The sequence below is a fragment of the Gymnoscopelus microlampas genome (genome assembly GCF_963454915.1).
Source record: "Gymnoscopelus microlampas genome assembly, chromosome: 20".
Classification (NCBI taxonomy): Eukaryota; Metazoa; Chordata; class Actinopteri; order Myctophiformes; family Myctophidae; genus Gymnoscopelus; species Gymnoscopelus microlampas.
The window spans coordinates 14,883,592-14,904,873 of NC_139957.1; the positions used below are offsets into that span (position 1 = coordinate 14,883,592).

A 21,282-nucleotide genomic window follows, 5' to 3' on the forward strand; every position below is an offset into this window, starting at 1 on the left:
ACACCCCATCTACACCTTTTCAAATGCAGCTCACTCCGTGGGAGGTGCACTCCCTGACCCTTAGACTTCTATTCAACTCTGGCTTGTTAATCTCTTCTCTTCTCTTTTCATATTCACTCACTCACACAGGCCTCAGCCTGCAGGGTCTTTCAGTGTTAATCTGTCACACACACACACACACACACACACACACACACACACACACACACACACACACACACACACACACACACACACACACACACACACACACACACACACACACACACACACACACACACACACACACACACACACACACACACACACACACACACACACAGTTCTCTCCTTCCCTGCCTTTATGAGAGATATAATTTATATGTGATGTATAAGATTATGGAACTTTGTTGGAAATTGGGTCAGCGGTGAGGAAAGATGTGATGTAGAGGGGGTAGTACAATAGAAAATACATAGAAGCAATCTATGGATGGATGGAAATCCTTCTTTCCCTTCATTCATCCAGCCTGCCATGGCTGTCTATGCATGTAGCCCCCGCTCTCCTTCCCTCCCTGTGACCCTCCATCCCACCCTGCCAAGTCTATCTGATGCTGCAGCTCATTAGAACACATTCCTAACACTCTCTCTGGGTCTTTATTTTATTTTATTCTGTAGCAGTATAGCTCAGCCCTCTCTTCCTTCCTCAAACATGTCCTCCTTCCATCTCATTCTCTCTTCCACCTCCCCCTCCTCCTTAGGCATATGTACAATACTGCAAACTTATGGATTTCTCACTTCCTTTTCTCTATTCACCCATCCATCCAGTCACTCCATCTCCCCTTTCATCCATATTACATTTGAGCTGTAGAACAGAAGTATTCCTTTCTCCTTTTCTCTTTCTCTCCTTCTCCATCCACCCACATCCCTCTTTTTTTAAGTGAAGCTCCGTGAGGTGGTATACATGTCAATGGTGCTGAGGACAAAGGCCTTTTCACTCTCTGCCTAAATCCCTCACTCTCCCTGCTTCTCTGACATGCAGGTGGACAGAGAGTGGACTCCCTAGAGACCATACCCCCCTCTGGGCACCCCTTAACTGAAAATAGCCAATCTACAAGCTCCCAAAACGTCACAGCACAACAAGTAGTGTCGACTATTTTCGATGCGAGACACGACACATCCACGTATAAATCAGGCATCAGGATGCCTGCATTTGACTTGATAGATTTGATTTTATGTATATTAGTTGGAAAGTTGATAATGTGTAATGATTTCTTATCATGGAATATATTTTTGGCAGTCAGCAGTCATTCAATACTGGTGTGTTGACCATACAGAAACATTTGATTTCATGTAGAATTTACAGTACGCTATAATTTAAAATAGTTAATATGTTAGCATGAGATGCAAATAGTGCAGTATTCAATTATATTTCCTGTATCATTCAGGCTGATAAATATGAAAATCATGATAACAATATGTATCAAAAAGAATCGGGTCTGTCAATTCAGCTGTAATCATATTATGGTCCATGGATAAGTGTCTCATCAATAACGCAGGACCGGTTAGTGGACAATCAATAGACTGACATTCTTTGAGGATTGCTGTGGTGTATGCTTAATATGCCAAGTCTCTCATTGCCCTCGATTTAAAAAAGGCCAAGAATTTTAATGTTCACCAATTTCCTCCTATGTTTTTGGCACAGTTGTAGTTGTAGTTTTTGAAGCCTCACAAGGCAGAATGTTCACTAGTCTTCAGCTCCAGTACAAATGGCAAACTACTGAATTAGGAGGATTCTGTTGCCACAGTGATGTAAGGTCATGGGGTCAAAAGTGCTGACTGTCAAAGCTGCTATTAAGAGGGTTGAGTGGGGTGATTGTAGGAGAAGACAAAGGGAAATGAGCTGAACATTATTCACAGCTCTCTCTGGTAGCTGCTCTCTGCTCAACGCTGTCCCCTGCTGGACACATGGGCAATCTACAGCCTGGTGGAATACAGTAGAACTTCAATGTGGATGTTATTGAGATAGCTAGGCTCTGGTCTATTGTGCGCAATGTCATCCTTAGCTTCCAAAGACTTGAGGGATGCAACTACATGAGGGAGGCTTTGAAATACCTTTCCAGAAATAATTAAAAATAATATGTATGAAATGCTCCATAATAGTGATTAGTATTATTATTCATTTCACGAACATGAGTTGATAATTTAGACACTTCCCCTTTCCCCATTCTTAACAAATTCCTAACGGTAAAAAGCATGTTAAGTGCACCGTCAAGTCTTAATGTCTCCTCCCCCTCTTTTTTCTGTTATGAATATGTTTATTGTCAAAGGGACATTTAGCTAATTGTAAATACCAGCCTTTGAAGTTTTCCTACACAGTTATGAGAACGTGAAGACGTCTAAAGGCTTCTCTCTTTCCTGCTTGTCATCAAAAACAATTTGAAATGACTAATTGAAATTATTCTGTGTATAATATATGCGCTCTGTCGACCAATACTTTAAACAAGCCTTTTCTCCTCAGTTCCTGAGAACGTGTGCCGACGTGTTTAGGCTCCTCCCCTTCCTGGTGTTCATCATTGTGCCCTTCATGGAGTTCTTACTTCCTGTCGCATTGAAACTCTTCCCCAACATGTTGCCGTCCACCTTCGAGACTCAGTCCAAGAAGGTAGTATTCATATACTCAATACTGACATCTGGTGTCCAGTGCGCAGTTAATCTATCTCTTTATAACTCAGAGACTGTACAAATATCTTGAATTAAAGGTTCTGGGAATTATTTTATTTTATTTTTTGTAAAGTGTTAAATAGCTCTACGGTATATTCCCATAGCAATCATAACTGTAGAGCTTTTGTTCAATAACAGGGGTGTCCTAGTCTCTCCAGCTCTTTAATAAACAGAAAATCCATTTTAAGGTTGGGATACCAATTTCCACCAATTAGGAGAAATAGGAGAGATAAACTCATACAGGATAAACAAGTTAAATTTGAAGTGATGACACAAATAAATGAGCAGACAAGCTCATAAATCATCTTTGTGGCATTCTCTCTCCTGATGGGATGACATTTGTAACCTACCTGAAAATGTATTTACTTTACTTAGATGAGGAGAACCCTGTTACTGAACAAATACGATATAGCAATGATTATTATCTGAATATAGACAACTTTTTAACGAAAAACGTTTTGTAAAAATATCACTTACAGCACCTGAGGATTTTACTGGGCAGTATAGCACATCTCTTATGACCTTTCACCTAGAGTTTTAACTTTCCCACAGAGTTCTAATGAGCTGGTCTTAATGAGGGTTAAATTTACCTGTAAAGTGGTCTAGCCTTAATCCCATTTGAATTGTAATCCTTAACCATACACTAGCTTGCCTACCATCCCTAACCCTTTTGGCCTCAACCTGCAACCTTGAGCCCAGGTCAACTTTTACAGTTATGTAAAAGTTATGTTCTTCCAAAAATGTCCTGCAGTGCTGCATGGCTATTCTGTTGTTTATGATCTTTTGTTGTCCCTTTTATATTCTCTGCAGACCTCAAGGGGGTCCTTGAGAGGATTCCAGGGGGGCCCTCAGCAAAATGAAAAACATTGTAATTTCACTATTATTCAACAGCTCAATGAGAGAATGTTTAAGATTCACTATCCAGATCATAGGTTTCACTCTCTCCACTGTTATCTCCCCACAAACAATGTAGACTATTGTAGAATTATGTACTAAATGGAATGTAATCCAACAGGAATCTTCTCTTATGGGGGTCCATGGCCTAATGCGTGTCAATTTAGGGGTCCTTGACATGAATATGTTTATCGCTGTTCTAATGTGTGTGTGTGTGTGTGTGTCAGCATTGTCAGTGAGTGTTTAACGGGCGTCCTCGTTTCAGGAGGAGAGGTTGAAGAAGGAGCTGCGGGTCAAACTGGAGATGGCTAAGTTCCTTCAGGACACAGTGGAGGAGATCGCTCTGAGGAACAAGGTTGTCAAGGACAATGTCACTGAGGAGTTCTCCACCTTCTTCCAGAAGGTTGGTCTCTACATCTGCTCCAAACGTTCTCCAATACAATGTATACATCCTATTGGTCATGAAAGACATGAGTCTTGGTGATCCCCGGCCCGCTTGGTCAAGTCGGCATGCCTACTTTCCCAGGGGAGATATTGCTTGTTAACCAGTAGGTGTCCTACCTGACACCAGGGTATATATATGTTACAGTATGATTGAAAAACAGTCAGTTTGAAAAAGGAGTGCTCATTTTCTTCGATTTCACCTCCAGAGGTAGAGACTAGGGGGATCGATAATTTACGATTCTGTCTCTATCGAGACATAACTCGGATGGCTGAAGGTGACTTTGCAACGCTCAGCATGACGACTCGCTCGCCTAAGCTCGCTCGGAGGTGCCTCTCGTGGCTCAAGTCACCTTCAGACAGCACGCCTCCATTGGTGAAAACGAGCGCACCTTTTTTAATCTGACTGTTTTTCCTACTCCTCCAATACACTGGAGGAGTAGGGAGGCCACCTTTAACCACTGCAGATGTGCCAATTATATTGTATTTAATATACCAACACATAGGTTGGTTAAAATCATGTTTTATTAATTTAAAATTTGTTGAGAGTGTTACAAATGTAACGAAAAGGATGGAGTGTACAAATGTAACGAAATGGACCCTGTGAGAGGGTCCATCATATCACTGTCATCCGCTCTCCTCACAAGCGTTTCACTGCCGGCCACATCAATTAATACTGCATTATAGGGTTAGACGATATGACCTCACATTAGTATCACGATTATTTCAAACCTTTGCCTCGATTACAATTAATAAACGATTACCTTTTTAGTAGTAATCTAAAAAATAGCAGATCTACAAGCTCGGAACGCATTGTGAGCTTGTGGATGGGCTGTTTTCACAATTGTTTGCATGCCACAATTGCACAACAAAGTACTATATAATACATGGCTTAAGTGGTTAATCGGACTAATTGATTTTGACGATTTATAAAAAATCTATTCATGTCGATTTTGTTGATATATAGCACATTAAAAAAATATATTGCATTGCTTCTTAATTAATTGATTAACTTATGAGCAGGATTAAGTCTGCTACTGGTTCTAAATGTTGGTTTCGATATACATTTATTTGTTAATTGCCCAGCCCTACTGCATTCCTCTTCCTCCTAGATCCGAAACTCTGGGGAGCGTCCCAGCAACGAGCAGATCATCCGCTTCGCCAAGCTGTTTGAGGATGAGTTGACCCTGGACAACCTGACCAGACCCCAGCTGGTGGCGCTGTGTCGCCTGCTGGAGCTGCAGTCCATCGGCACCAACAACTTCCTGCGCTTCCAGCTCATCATGAAGCTCAGAGCCATCCGCGCAGACGACAAGGTGACAATATCACCGAGCAGTGGTCCTCAAACTGTTTAATTTCAAGGACCCCCATAACTCTGAAAGCGTACAAATGGATCCCTGGACCCCACATTGATAACCACCATCATTGTAGAATGAATGTCACTTTAACCACATCATGAACTCTAGAGTCCATGCTGGGGAAAACATTTGTTAATTATGCTCTATATACTTTGTTGTACGACAAATAGCAAAAATAGATCTACAAACGTTGCGACATGTTATGAGCTTGTAGATCTGCCCTTTTGCTATTTTTGTCACACTAAAGTGACTGATTCTGACCTCAGTTTAGTACAAGCTGATTTCTATCTTCTAAATTGACCCGTTCCGATCCCAGTTCAGTATGAGCTGAGGGCTGTCTTCTAATCTAAACGATTTCCTGTCCATTCTTCCAGCTGATAGCAGAGGAGGGAGTGGAGAGTCTGAATGTGAATGAGGTCCAGGCTGCGTGCAGAGTCAGAGGGATGAGGTCTATGGGAGTCACAGAAGACCGACTGAGAGAGCAGCTCAGCCAGGTAAAAAGAAGTGTGGGTGGGTGGATGTGTGGGGTAAATAGTGAGGTAAACTTGACCAATTTAAAAAAAAAAAAAAAAAAAGGACCTTCTGCTTTACTAACTTCCTTTTCTAATAGATGGGGTAAATGTATTTAATATACAGAATTGTGACATCAGACATAACATGGCCTCTGTTTGTTTCTCCATCTGTAGTGGTTGGAGCTCCATCTAAACCAGCACATCCCCACGTCCCTGCTGCTACTGTCCAGAGCCATGTATCTCCCTGACACCCTGTCCCCTGCTGACCAGCTGAAGAGCACTCTGCAGACCCTGCCTGAGATTGTGGTACGCTAGCGTGGCTGTGTCTCTATTTTATATGTAGTGTTATTAGGAATCTGTTACGGGGAGGTGGTGGGATGGCCAGTTATTCAAGTGTGTTTAAGGAAGAAAACATACAGTAGCCTTTTTTGTTCATGAATGCTAACATTTTTAGGCTTTGCATTTGGTTACATAAAAAAAAAAGATCGACAAGCTCGCAATGCGACACATGAGTTTGTAGATTTGCTATTTATGGCAAAGAGATTTGGTGTCGAGGGGAAAAAAGTACAGCCAACTGGGGGACCCCAATCAGCAAAGTATGTAGGGCCTTGCCTAGGTTGATAAGGAGTGGGTATAATTGAAAAGTGTATTCTTCCAAACTAAATGGTCTTTTTTTTATCAATATGATCAATCATCATAATTTTCTCAATCCTCCCCTCCCCTCCTTTCCTCCCCACGCTAAGACAGGCTCAGAAAATAGTCAGTGATGCTACCCATGTTCTACATGGACAGTTTGTAATGTTGCCCTCTGGGAGAAGGTATAGCGAACCTAAATGGAATTATGTACGATGATGATATGTATGATTCAAAAAATCGTTTGTTCCTGTGGCAACTAAAATGCTAAACGAGGCTCTGCATTGACCGTTAAGAGTAGACGATCACTATCTGTGCACTTGTGTAATGTTGTCCCCCCCCCCCCCCCTGTTATGTATTTTGTATTTTGTATTTGTATTTGTCTTGTCATTGTTTTATGTGTGGCTGCAGCTGGGGTTAAAGCCCATACCAAATTTCCTTCGGGGCAATAAAGTTTACCTTACCTTACCTTACCTTACCTTACCCCTCATTGCCCAGACGAAGGAAGCCCAGGTGATTGTAGCTGAGATGGAGCTGTCTAAGGTGGACAATAAGGCCAAGTTGGAGGCCACACTGCAAGAGGAAAAAGCCATACGCCAGGACAATAAGGACAGAGAGATGGAGAGGTTGGCCGACGCTGCAGAGAAAGCTGCCAAAGTAAGAGGCCGACCTGCTGTCTTATCTATTAGTACCTTTTTATACTGTAATCTTTCTTATTGAAGTTTATAAGGACATGCAAGAAATAAACATAAATGATGATAAAATAGTTTTGTCTCCTAGGTCATTATGATTCATATTATATAGACTGAACGTTACACATTACAGTCTTAGTAGATGTCTGTCTATTAACTCATTGAGTGCCATTAACGTGTTTCACGTGTGTTACCGCTATGGTGCAACGTGCCATTAACGTGTTTCACGTGTTTTTGAAAAAAACTCAAAAAGAACCCAAGATATCATTATCTGAAGATTTGCAGCTCCATCCACTCCTTGTTTAACTTAACTGAAAAAGGCTGTATCTCGCTTCCTAAGCACTTTTTTTTAACTTTTTACTAATTTCTATATTACAGTATTACTACTGTGAAGGCCCACTATTAGTTTTTTGTAGATAATTGTTATTGACTGTTCTTCATCTGTGTCGTCCATGGGAGGGTGAGGAGGATCTGGAAGCAGAAAGAGCCAAGCGGGCCCTGGTGGATACAGAACCAGTCTTGTCTAGTGCTGATGTGGCCAAACACTCTGAGATACTCAGAGACACTGCACCTGTCTTGGACACAATGAAGGTAATGTCTGTCAACACTCACTCAGTACACCAGTTTGTTGAAGCTGGACTTTGGGCCCATACTGTAAGATCTTTATTACATGTAGATGTGATGGCAGGATTCCCCCCTCATAGATTTTGTTGACTGTGGTGGATTGTTGTATTTTTTCCTTTCTACTGTAATGAACACCTTCCACATTAATACTGTACATGGTACAATGTAATGAAATGTATGATTTATGAGACCGTACAGAACATTGATCTGGTATATCGGAGGACTCTCTTGTCAACTCCAAAAGTGCTTACATCTTGATCTGTCATGTTGTACCTGTTGTCCGTCACTTGTTTGATGTAATGTTTTTACCAATCACCCTGCCACTCTCTGCCATACAGTTTGAACAGTGGCAGAAGTTCCTGCGTTTCCAGGTTAGATTGACAGCTGTCCCTCTCATCCAATCCAGTTTAGCCCTGCATGTGTCTGGTTTCTCCCTAGATACCCGGGGACCCTCACCTAGATCAGAGAGTATTTTCAAAGGCTGTACAGTGTTTGTTTTATACTTCTTGGACTGCTAGATGGGTGGAGTTTGCCACATATTTATTATTTAACACAGTGTTACAAATGGGGAATCCAAGTTTTCCTACTTTGTCAAAATGTACAGCATCTGCCAATGTCCCTGTTTTACAGCCAGCTATTTAGGGCCATCAAATGATTGAGTGTATTAATTTACTAAATGTCACACATCGGTTGCTCCAAGTTGGATAAAATAAATACTATATGCTGTATTACGGTATTTGAAAATGCTATTTGAACCAGGTTTTTATGGACCTTCTACCTCTCCTTTATCCTTGCCACTCCTGGGGTCAGACACTGTATTAAACCCTTTCCTTCCCTAAATAACAACCTTTTAGTTCTATAAGTAAGTTTGTTGATATGCTATGTATACACCCGCTAGGTTATTCAAACTCCTTTTTCTACCCTTTTCGTGGGGTTGTGGGTTCATATTTTATCTGTGTATGTTACTTGACATTTTTATATATTTATATTTATGTATTTTTAGGATGTATATACTGTATGTGATCCTCTGGTTAAACGTATTGTATTGCAAAGTAATTGATGGATACATTTTCAAAATGCTCATGAAAACTCATGATTCCACATTTGTAACACACCCACTGCCCAGTATGTGATTTTGTGTCATTCGTGTCACAATTTATGAACTCTTAAAAAACTTCTGATAAATGAAATGGAAAATATGCAGATTTTCAACATGAATCCCATTTTCTGATGTGAGGAGATCAATAGTGTGCTAATACCCCTCATATTAAATGACACGTTTGACATCATGGTTTTTGTCAACATTTAGTGGGAAAATACACAGAAGACTGTATGTTTTGACCTCTGATCTCTTCAAATCAGAACAATGGGATTCAGGTGGAAAATCGGCAATTTTACTTTAACACTGAGGATTATACTGTGTATTGGCTATTTTAGAAGAGGGTACCAAACAACATATTATGTCTCTTTTTGGAAGGAATCTTTTGTATTGATTGTGTATTTCATTTCCAGGGAGAGGAGATTACCAAGGAGGAGATTGATACGTTGGGTGATGCCTGTTCTAAACTGAAGGAGCAGAGGAAGCTGTTGACTCTGGAGAAGGAGGAACTGGAGGATTTGAAGGATGATGTGCAAGAATATAGCGAGGTGACCTGACTCACACTGAACACTTATCCTGTTTGTCTCAAAATGGATGTAGCCATGATGAGCCAAAGTGTTTGTGTGCATTATTTGGTGTGTGAGTGACACTGCAAGGTAACTTATTTGAGGTAGAGGCTGACAAGAACAAGGCCAAGAATATGTTTATTTTTTGTTTGGTTAGGGTTTGATGGACAAGTAGTTTGGGACGTGTGTTGTTCACATGTGTTCGTATGTCTTTGTGTTCATGTTTGGTTGTATGTCTGACTATCTGTAAGCATGAAGGATTTTAGATCAGCGTGTGTGTGTGTGTGTGTGTGTGTGTGTGTGTGTGTGTGTGTGTGTGTGTGTGTGTGTGCTTATTGTAGGTGGACAATAATTGATGCAGATACTACAATATATTTCATCTCTGTTCATAGGATCTGGAGGAGATAAAGAAGGAGCTGTCTAAGACAGGCCAGGAGAAGGCGCTAGAGGAGTCTAAGGCAAGCCAGCTGCTGTCCAAGAGGGTCAACCGCATGATTGGACGCATCGGCAAGATCATCGGGGAGCTGGAGAAGGACAAGGTGGTACTGGACGGACAGATGGACAGTGGAAGCAGTCCACCTGTCGGGTAAGTCTTAGGAACGTTGGGGACGTCACCCTTTTCGGTGGTACTGTAAAACTTCGGTTGAATTAGCTGAAATGTATATCTAAATATTTCAAATTTCATTGAACTTTTAAGCAGGCTAAACCATTTTTTGACACAATACCGTATACAGTATAACTTGATAATGAGTTCATGAAATACCATTGCCTCAGGTCTGATCATTGTTCAAAGTAAAGTAGTCCTCCCTTATATCACTATACCGTAGCTCTGCACTGGCTTTGCACTATTTTACAGACTTGTGTGTGTGTGTGGTCTCTTTGGGACATGGAACTTTTAAATTGCTGTGGGGTAAAGACAACTTTTGAAGATGGATGAAGATTGAAGATTTCAGGGTCCCCACGGTCATGAAATTCCTGGAAATATTTTGAAAAAATAAATAAAAAAATCCAGTACTGGAAAAGGTTTGGAATTGATCAAACTTCATCAAAGGTCCTGGAATTTATCAAGGGTCCTGGAAAAATATTTGGCTATGCATTGTTTTTGGCTATTGATTATTTTTAATACAAAACCTTTTCATAAACATGTATAACATTACACGAAATATGTAACATAAGTAGTTTTTCGCCGAACAGGCTGTGTAACACCCCATCCGCACTGCCAGCGATGCGACGTGAGGCGACGCGAGCGGGCGATGAAATCTCATTAAAATACATGTTTTTGAATGAGACCGTCCTGACCTACCGCGAGCGACAACGAACCGTGCAACGACGTCGTCCACCCCTCCTATTTTCGCTCGCAGGCTCTATTTGAGCGAGGTTTCGCGGCTGTGCCCCACCCCCAAACACTTTTTATTGTTTTTTATTTATTTATTTTGCTACACTGCCTATCTTTGGGCATTGTACATAGGAGTAAGAGACACATTATTGCGCTGAATGATTGTTATATAGGCCTGGAAATTGGGCTAAATATTCTGGAAAAGTTTTGGAAAAGTTTTGGAAATTCATTGCTAAAAATGTGTGGGGACCCTGAGATTTGCAAATTCATTAAATTAGCATTTCATGAATACCCCTTTGTCTGATTAAAAATTGAATGAAATTGTGTGAGCTGCTGCTGTTGAATGTTGAGATTTAGACCACTTTGCCCTAGAACAGTTGTTTTTGTCTTTGCTGTGAAATTCACACATTTACATATTGTAAATGTGTGTTGTCCAATGCCTCTGTGATCATGTCTATGTATAGTAGTTTATGCTGTACCTAATATCATCCTCATCTTCATCATTAGAGATGTTCCGATTCTCATTTCCCATTTTTTTCCTTCCCGATCCGATTCCGATACCCGCAACCATCGGTCGATACTGAGTACCGATCCAATACGAATACATAAAAAAAATCTAATTTAGCAATCTAATTGATTGCTAAATAATTGCATTAATCATTGTTAAAGTGCAGCCACAAGTTAGTAAAATAACAATGTAAATAGTACAGTAATAGTACATAAAACAATAGTGCAACATCATTCAAAATACAAAATAATTATTTACTGTAAATGATATATGATCATTATGTGATAAATGATGTGGTATCGGATTGGCATAGACTGGTATACATACCGATACCAGCATTTTATGTGGTATCGGCAGCTTTTCTGATATTGGTATCGGAACAACTCTATTCATCATCATGACTATCCTCAGCATCATTACTAAGTAAAATGGTGGTGGAGAGATTATTAAAGAGGGGGGACAAAAGGTTTCCCAGAAATTTTAAAAATGTCCCATTTAAAATTTCACAGATTATTCTTTGAGAAATATAGTGGCACCAAAAGGTAAGCTGAAATGTGGAAAACATGCCTCCAGTTTCCTTGCTTGGTAAATGCTAACATTGCATCATGGATCAACCACCAATGCGCCAAAATTACACAGAAAAAAGGAACAGCTATTCATTTTGCTTTTGCTGTAGCTTAGCCCCCAGTACCACTTTATTTTACAATGTTAATTGTAGGACTGTACCGGTCATACATCCATTGCGAAATAAGGTTTTAGCTGGCTTTAATTTCTGTTCCCTATATCGAGGTGCTTTCCATTGGGTTGTTGTACACTCACGTTACTTACTACATCATCCGTCTTTTAACCTTCATCATGGATGAAGTAACAGTTACTGTTCAATGAAATGATTTTGATTGAAACATCTTAATTTGAAAGATTTCAAAGATTGAAAGCTAACAGATAAAAATTGGTTTGTTAACAAGAGTTGGTCAGAATAACTCCTGTTAACAAATATTAATCTCAAACTAGTAATAATCTAAAATGAGTAATTGTACAGTAGATTGGTACACTTAATTGCATTTCAACTTTTTTTTTAGAGCATGTAATTCCCCTGGTGCAATTGTTAATTGAATTGGTAATGTACGAAAAGCAAAAGGCTATCCAATTCAAACCTTTAGATGTAGGACATCACATTTCAGCACCTTTGCTCTAAATAGAGCAAATGGCTAATTGTGTAGTCAGGGAACCTTGAATCCAACACACAGTTGAAAGCCCCTTGCCGTGTCCACATGAATGGTAGACCCTCCTGACCTCTGGCCTCCCTCTCCCTGATCTCAGCCACCATTTTATGTCAGTTTAAAAGTAATCGTTTCCTGTATACAGTCTCTTCTACACCTTCAGGGAAAACCTGGTCAGCATTGACGAGCTCATCAACATCATGAGGCAGATTCAGAACATTCCAGAACATAAGCTGCAGAGCCTTGCCGACGCATTGGACGACAACAAAGATGGCAAGATCGACATTGATGATGTCATCAAAGTATGTTGCGAATGGGTTTTTTGGGTTCATTGTCTCCGCCAGGCCGAAGGTGTGGCCGAGACTTATGTTTTCACCCCTGTCACCCACCGTTGGACCGTTGTGCACACACACTCCCTGAAGGCCAGAGCAGAACCTCTGCCCGAATCACATTGGCCTGTTATAGCGCCACCGATTTTGTCCAAAACATTGCGCAAATCGGTACACATTATCTCTATAGTCATATGATCAATACGGATCTGTTTGATTTTTCATATTCCATCCTGATTGGCTAAGATCCATCCTGATTGGCTTCCAAAGTTTGCAGGAGTGGCCCATTTTGAACGAAATGCCTCAAATCATGAACGCACTGTCCGATTGCCGTGAAACATTGCATGTAAATTCCCACTAGGCCATTGAAAAAATCAAATCTGTAACAGGCAGATTTCTGTGAGCAGTTAATCTCCAGCACCGTTGGACCAATCGGTGTGAAACCGTTTGGAACAAAAAGCCTCAAATCATGAACACAGTGTCGGTGATCACCGTGAAACATTGCTGGCCCACAATAAGCTACCTGCCTTGGCGGAGACCTGTGCTCCACGGAGCACATTTTTCTAGTTTCTTATCACTTTACATTGATTGACATTACAATCAATAAATTATAAACATAAAATGAAAATGGTAATGCAGTTCCACCCTCAAGCAATCCCTAGCATCTCGGCCAGACTGATAATTAAGGAAAAGAAAAAAGCAATGCACACCAACAAATCTTTGCTAGGTTGCAGACTCAGGAAAAACAAGATGACAATAAGAAGGAAAAGTCGCACACTCCAGTTCCACATTCAATTAAGCCCTGCAGTCCTTCCAACTGGCAGTGACAAAGACATTGACTTTGAGATGTACAACACTAATACTTAAGGATCATTATCAATAAGGACATTGGCCTGTGGCACTAGGACTTAAATTTAGATAATGCTTCAGGTGAAATGGCTTTTTTGCCAAGCTCCTGCTTTAGGTCCGTGGCATGGATCACTAAGAGATGACATTAGACTATAACTGATCGCTAATTTGATATTCCCTCCATCCTATCCAGGTAGTGGAACTGATCGACAAGGAAGATATAGACATCTCTACCAACCAGGTGGCTGATATCATGGCAATGCTGCAGAAGGAAGAGAAGCTGATGGAGAAGGAGAAAGCCAAAGAGAAGGCTGAGAAGGAGCAGGCAGCTAAATTTAACATCTAACTTCTATTTCAGTTCCACAAATATAAAAGGTGGGCCCTCGTTTAAGTGAGACTCTTGAGATGTAACCCGAATCCTCGAAAGCTCTGGACACCCGACCACACTGAACAAAACCGTGGAGTCGAGGTAATGTCATGAGGTAACGGCTACCTTCTTGAGATATTGTTATATTATAATTTGGGCTCCAACAATTTTATTTTGACAAAGAAAAAAAAGGATAATTGGATTATCAAAGGTATCCCTTTCCAAGGTTTAGAAGTAAATGTATACGCACAAATTTAAGGAGGGAATTTCAATTGCCACTTTATTTAACTCTTTTGGACGAATTATATATACCATTTGGTGTGTAAAATAATTTTGCTCAGTTATTTATTAATACATAAATACATAGAGGGACACAATGATATGAAAGTTTAGAGCTCCCAGAGAACGAAAAGGAATTATTCAAAATTGAGTTTTTTTAAAACTCAGATATTTTAGTTTTTGAGGTGACCCATCTCTCCTTTAATTTCACTCATGCAGCCATCACATGAAAGAAATGTTCCATGACTTTGCACGCAAAATAATCCACTTTTACCAGCGTCATTCCACTCAGTTTGTTATCCTTATGAATATTCATTTCTGCTTTTGATTTGATTTGGTTTATATTGCATGTTTTTATACGAGCTCCTCATATTCATATGTAATGAAAGTGCTATTTATTGTTCACATCTGAATGTAAGACAGGGTCTTAGCAAGTGTGCTGCTGGAGGCGTAAGGTGTTGGTTGTAACCATTCTAACCAAAGACGTATTTAGGCATAGACTGAATATTAAAATCCCATAACCATTTATTTCCAAAGTCCTATATATTCATATAGGAAAGAATCACTACTTTAAGTTTCTAAGACATACAAGGTATAGTCCGAAAGTTACTTTCATTGGTAAATTTGTCATTGTGAAACAATACTCCATGTATTCCTTATACCATCAGCACAGTTCTCTCTTGAAACAAGTTTAATGGTGGCACATCTGGTTATGTGGAGACTTGGACTTAAAATATTTACAGTTAAAAAACAATGATGACTGACAGGATTTTCTTCGGTAATTAAGATCATTAGCAGGGTGAGAAATACCAACCATAAGACAAACAATGGGGAATGTATTGGTTTGAGTGGTATGTTGGTCCACTGCCAGTGTTTTTTCTACTGCTATTCCATAAGTCTTCTTGGTTGGTTGGATAGTGAAAATTGCAGATGAATTTGTTTGAGACTGTGGCCTATAGACAAAACAGCTAGCTTATTGCCCTAATGATTTTGGACCATTTGTGTTTGTATATGTTGAGCACATGAGGAGTACAGTAACCTTGCTAACCCTGACTGTATTATGCAAAGTGGCCTTGTGTTGACCATGGATTATACAATCCATAAAATAAACTAGCAGAAATGTAGTGTAGCTATATTATGTGTTTTGTATTATGAGACTCCTTGCACTTTGATTGGGGAAGTTGATGGGTTGTTAATTGGTGTAAACAAGGATTACGAGCTCAAACACACATTGTCAATGTATGACTCTGGGTGGCAGTTCGTTAAACCCTAGACATTTCCTTTTTTTTTTTGCAGAATCTTCCTTTTATTTCTGTCCTGTATAAAGTGGTACTTGAGATAACGTTGAGTGGACACTTGCCGTTCTCTGTCTACCTGGAATGCACAGTAACTCGTTAAAATGATTTTCAGGAACTGTCCCCATTGAAATGCGCTAGACGGCAATGATTATCAGACTCTGTCAAATGCACATGTCAACCGGGGATATGCATGTCTGCAAATGCACAACGACAAAGTGGCACTCCAGATAACATGGAGTGGACACCCTCTATTCACTCGTTGCTCTGGAATGCACTGTCATTTATTAAAATGATTAAGGAGTCTTGTCTGTCCTCTACCAGCAACAGTACCCAGGTCAGACAGACACGGCTCTCTCTCCCTTTGACAGGACCAAGGGGCTCTGCTTGGCCTGGCCCCAGTCATAGTGATAGGCGGCAGGGTAAACAGTCAGCCCATACATGGGCCACAGCCAGCCACACTGGAGGCCTCTGTTTAGGTTAGGAGTTCTCTGTCAGTACGTGGCACCGTTCTCAGCCGCATTAATCATCGCCCCCGTGTAAACATGTCGTTATGTGTGGAGATGAACGTCGCGACAACCCCTCTCTCCCCCTTGGCACACACACACCCGCACACGTGTACACACACACACACACACACACACACACACACACACACACACACACACACACACACAAACTTTCACTCGCTGTCTTTCTCTCACACACAAACACAATGTTTCCACCATGGTAGTGAGTGAGAGAAAGTGGTGTGTGCGTTTCAGATACCTGACAGGTTTGTTCTGGGAGGAGGAGGGGTGTGGGTGGGGGCAATAGATTGGCAGCAGAGTGGACATGCTTGTGGACATGACAGGGTCAAAGGTCAAGGGTAGGATAAGGCAGGGTGTTGTTGGCAATATATATCAGTACTCCCAGTAAATGTTTGGCAATTGTAATTCCATACTCACAACTTGAGATGAGATGTTTTGATACACTTTTTTGTTTCTCAATATTGATTACAGAAAGGAGTTGGGCACTGGTAAAGGCCAATTTCATACCATTATAATACTCATTTGGTAACAATAACGGCTAAATGTATGTATTTTCAAGAAAGTGTCACAACACTTTTAAGTTGGATATAGGTAATTTTTGTGTTGGAGTTGTGACACGTCGAAGAGTCGTCTGACCATATATAAATTGGCCCCAAGTATTGCTTTCTGATACTAAGCCCTAGTCCTGTAAAACACACCCTAGTATGTGTTTATTGGCAGCATGATGCACATAAGCATGTGCTCCAAAAAGAAAGAGACTACAGTCACTGCTCCAGCACACATAATCATATATTTAACAAAACATTACAAAACCCCAAAACAACAGGCCTCGAAAGCGTTGCATCAGAGCCGCTTCATTGGTCACACTGTAGAGTGTTACACACAGGTCACAGCTGACGGCTCGCAACAGGGTTACTTTCTTCTTGCTGCTAATCTGCTTCTGTTGATGTTGAGGAGGAAGATGGAAAAGGAGAAGGGTAGTTTTGTAGACAGGCATTCTGACAGTGGTCTTATGTTAGGCAATTCTTTGCTGGTATTGCTTTTAAAACTAGCTCAGCAAGGAACACAACACAATAAAGCCTGAAAAATCTCACCGCCTCAATGTTTTCACAAAGGATGACCAGTGATCACAGCGAAAATGCACTATATATTTTGTAGTATAATTTGTGATGAGTTGCTTCTTTAATGTGTGGAATCAGGGTACCTATTGTTTGGAGTTGTTTGTTGGCAAGGAACTGAAAAAGGTGCATTATGCGCTACCATGCAAGCCGTCCTCTGATGTTGAGAAGAGTTGTGTACGTTGCAGAGGAATTAATATGTAAAGCAATAATGTGTAATTCATTATATACCTTGAAGAAAAAATACTTCAAAACCTTTTAAGACAGAACAATATGTGTACAGTCATAGCCTTAGAGATTAAACTTTTTTGTAGATTATTCATATTGAGGGCGTACATGGAAGTGCAGCTGTGTGTGTGTGGGAAGAGCAACAAGGTACAGGAGATGAGTGTAAGATTGGTCCATTTTGAGCAGCAATGGAGCTCAGCTCATCAGGGAGATCATGGTGCAGGACTTGTATAGTCTGTCTCGTAGAGACCTAAACATAGCTCAGAATTATCATGCACTGTACTAGTACAGTATATATACTGTATATCTATTGTGTATATCTGAAGACACCAAATACCGGTGGGACTGAAAGTTTGAAACCAGACCAGATTTTGAAAGACGTTGCAGTATATTCTCTTCATAACTTGACTAAATTGTCTATTTATGATATAATATTCCTTAAATACTGGTTATATACAGCCACTGATCAATGCAAGCTTGAGACTACTGAAGTTGTTGTTTTTTTGCAAACATAATGAAAGTCATGTTATTTATTTATTTAATCATGTTGATATTTTTTAAACTGGAACGGTAAATGATCAGGTAGTTGATTTGGTTTTAGTTTAAAATGATATCTGAATCCGGAAACATGTAAAGAAAAGATACTTTTTTTAAATTATTGTGTATTCATGATGAAAAAATACATTCTGGATATTTACAGAAGTGGCACATTAAACGTTGAATAAATGGATCCTTGAGTAATTGAGTGTGCTGTACTTTGTTTTTAATTTTTTGTGTTGTCATTTCTATTTTTCTGCCATGAATGTCCCACCCCATCACTCAATGCTTCTTTCCCCCACAACTATTTACTTAGTTTAGTTAATTTATTTACTCGCCATACCAAACTTTAATACAACCACCATCTTCTATCATCTGTCATCCAAAAGCTCTTCTTTTTTTATACACACACCAACAACCATTATTTGTCATCCCTAGACCATCATTCCTCTGGCCTTACCAGGCATACCACACTCGTTGCAACTCCCCACAAAACCTCTGAACTTCACCACGGGAATGCGACCATACAACTATTTTTCCAGCAACAATTTTAACTCTGTGTGTAAGCCGTTACATGCACAGGATGAGGCTTCACACGAGCACAAGAGGTATGCTTTTCAACTGCTTGTGGTGCTGGGTTCGAACTTTCAACACTTTATTGCAATGGTAACGGCAGTACTTAACCTTAATGAAGTTCTTGTTGGTTGAAATGCACAGTGTTAAATTGCAGACATAAATTCAAGTTGGCTTCCATCCAACACCTGACTGAGAGCCCTTTGGATGTGCAAAGTATACTTTGTACTGAACTGATTGTTCTCATGGCTGTCTCGTCAAGTCTTTGTGGCACAAATCTGATTCTGAAGCACAGAGGGAAAACTAGAAAGGGGCACTCCACAGAGTGCACATCTTTGCCATGCTGGGTTGCAGCTGTCAGGACCCGAGGAAGTTGCAGTGGGAATTAGCATTAGACATAAGGAGCAACTAAGCGCATTTGTGGCGCTCCCGTTGGGCGGAAGTGGAAGTGCTTTTGGAGGTGTGCTCTATAGTTGTTTCTTTGTTAGAAATGGGCCCCTCCCGCTAATTTGGGAAGCCACTATGGAATATCAAAACCCTGTTGACGCTGATGCAACATTACTCCCAAGAATATTTGTAACAAACAGTGACATTTGTGGCACCCCCTATGGGTCTATGTGAAATTGCTTTTGGCACTACGTTGATAGAGGCCCTACAAAATGTGATTCAATTCAGATCTGAGAGTTGTTACGGGAAGTCGGAAATTCAAACATAAAATGTTTCAAAATGATGCGTCATTTCTCCTAACCCGGCACTCAGCAACAGTGTGTGTAAGCCTTTTAAAAAGCCTTGAATTTAACATTGAAGCACATTTAATCTCAGGAAGTATGAAGCTATTTGCTTCAGGGTAGTTTTATTTTTTGAGATGCAGTATTATGATCGACGAGAAGTTGATTAAAGACAGAAAGAAATGCCTTTTTAAATGTGTAGTTTTGTTTTATGCATACCATTAGGCAGTTATTGGTATTAACCCAAAGCCATTAACATCAATTAATCACTTAATTAATATGAGAGAGGGAGGGGGACGGAGGGAGAATTAATGCCCTTTAACCATGACTGACAATTGTTAATTATGTGCATTCAAATGTGAATGAAAAAAGTTATAATGCAGTGTAAAATTGACCACTGATAATCAATGAATAACAAGTTTGTATTTTGTACATATGATGGCAATTTCAAAAAGTGGAAAAGTGGAAAGTGGGAAGAGTGTTGCACTTTACGCAATTTATTTTGGGCCCCAGCCATCGTTTTATTAACTGTAAATGTTACTGAATGTCTTCTGTTTTTCTTTTTTTAATTCTATTTTGAGGTTGATCTTTTTTCCATTTTTAGTTTGGGCTAAAAGTGGATGGTCTAAAGATCACTCCTGTAAGCTTTTGAATTGTTATTCGTTGAGAGGGGATTGCATGCAAATTTATTAACCAACATGATCTACAGTATTAATGTACTTTTGACTACAGTAACCTAAGTCTGCTGAACTTGCTGTCATAATATTGTTGACGTGATAGAACAAAGTGCATAACACTACTGATATTGTTTATTCAAGACTCTTGACTGCTTCTGTGTCTGTGTATCTGTAGTCTGATAGTCAATCAATACATCAGATATTGTATGTGAGCCAACTGGAGAAACTCACCTCAAAGGCAGTTGAGAAAAGCAAAGCAAGGGCATGTGCATCACGTGCACAAACTATCAAAACAAGACAAGTGTTGGACCTTTTGGTTGCACTAACATTGTCACATCACAACTGATTGTAGGTACATCGTGGTACATTGTGTGCTGTTGATGGTTGCAGCTGAAAGTTATTGTGTAGCAGGTGCTTCCATGCTGATGTACCGTATGCTTTAACTGCGTGCATAGAGCTCGGCGGCGGTTTGGTTTCCCACAATCCCTCAAGAATTGTTTTTCCTGTTGTAAATCCAGTGTTCCCTCTGTGATTTTATGTCACAGGGCTGCTTTGAGGATCATTTTAGTTTTGGCACTACATCTGTCTGACTTTTTTTTTGGTGCAGTGCTAAAAACATTCTTCTGTTCCTGGTATGTGCAGTAAACACATTCTTTCTAAAATACGATGGTTACATTTATTGTGAGGGGTAAGAATACATAGACATTAAGATAAATGATGCTGTTATTTTATGGTAATATTTTATGTAAAACGGGTGGTTGGTGTGGTCATGCATCATGGCTGAATGAATACAGATGAATCACTGAAATCAGTCAAACACTGGTTTGTATTCACTGAGGGTAGATGCACAATATAGGATTCCTTTCTCTTGTAGAAGCGTATTATGTAGAGGGTTTGAACTTTACTAATTAAGCTGGAATTGTCCTGCAGTTGGAGTCGGACCACACCAATGTTACGTTTGTGTGGAATGAGTAACTCCTGTGGAGGTCTTGTTGTGTACACCCCACCCTAAGATTCCCCCAGGAAACGTGGCCTTAACTGGAAAGAATCTGTTCCTCTGCAGATAAATAGTTGCGTTTATAGTTCCTATAGTTCTGTTCATTCATGAGACAAGTATCATTTAGGATTTTTGTTTTGTTTCCATGATTATGAATTTAGATTTCTCTTTCAACTCACCTTCAGCTATTTC

At 40.0% G+C, this 21,282-nt stretch overlaps 1 protein-coding gene across 5 annotated transcripts in view; it reads left to right on the forward strand.

Moving 5' to 3' along the window:
* The window catches only part of letm1 (leucine zipper-EF-hand containing transmembrane protein 1), a 29,819-nt gene extending 11,500 nt beyond the window's left edge, over positions 1 to 18,319 (forward strand). The window contains exons 4-15 of one of the 5 annotated variants that reach the window (XM_084044001.1): positions 2,498 to 2,641; positions 3,860 to 3,997; positions 5,148 to 5,351; positions 5,768 to 5,887; positions 6,080 to 6,211; positions 7,037 to 7,195; positions 7,687 to 7,821; positions 8,193 to 8,225; positions 9,367 to 9,501; positions 9,912 to 10,105; positions 12,729 to 12,885; positions 13,955 to 18,319. In XM_084044001.1, the coding sequence (XP_083900127.1) occupies positions 2,498 to 2,641; positions 3,860 to 3,997; positions 5,148 to 5,351; positions 5,768 to 5,887; positions 6,080 to 6,211; positions 7,037 to 7,195; positions 7,687 to 7,821; positions 8,193 to 8,225; positions 9,367 to 9,501; positions 9,912 to 10,105; positions 12,729 to 12,885; positions 13,955 to 14,107 (1,704 nt within the window). In that variant the 3' untranslated portion in view covers positions 14,108 to 18,319. The remainder of the gene's footprint in view (positions 1 to 2,497; positions 2,642 to 3,859; positions 3,998 to 5,147; positions 5,352 to 5,767; positions 5,888 to 6,079; positions 6,212 to 7,036; positions 7,196 to 7,686; positions 7,822 to 8,192; positions 8,226 to 9,366; positions 9,502 to 9,911; positions 10,106 to 12,728; positions 12,886 to 13,954) is intronic. The other 4 variants (XM_084044003.1, XM_084044002.1, XM_084044004.1 and 1 more) reach the window with 4 other exon arrangements.
* The last annotated feature ends 2,963 nt before the right edge of the window (positions 18,320 to 21,282 follow it).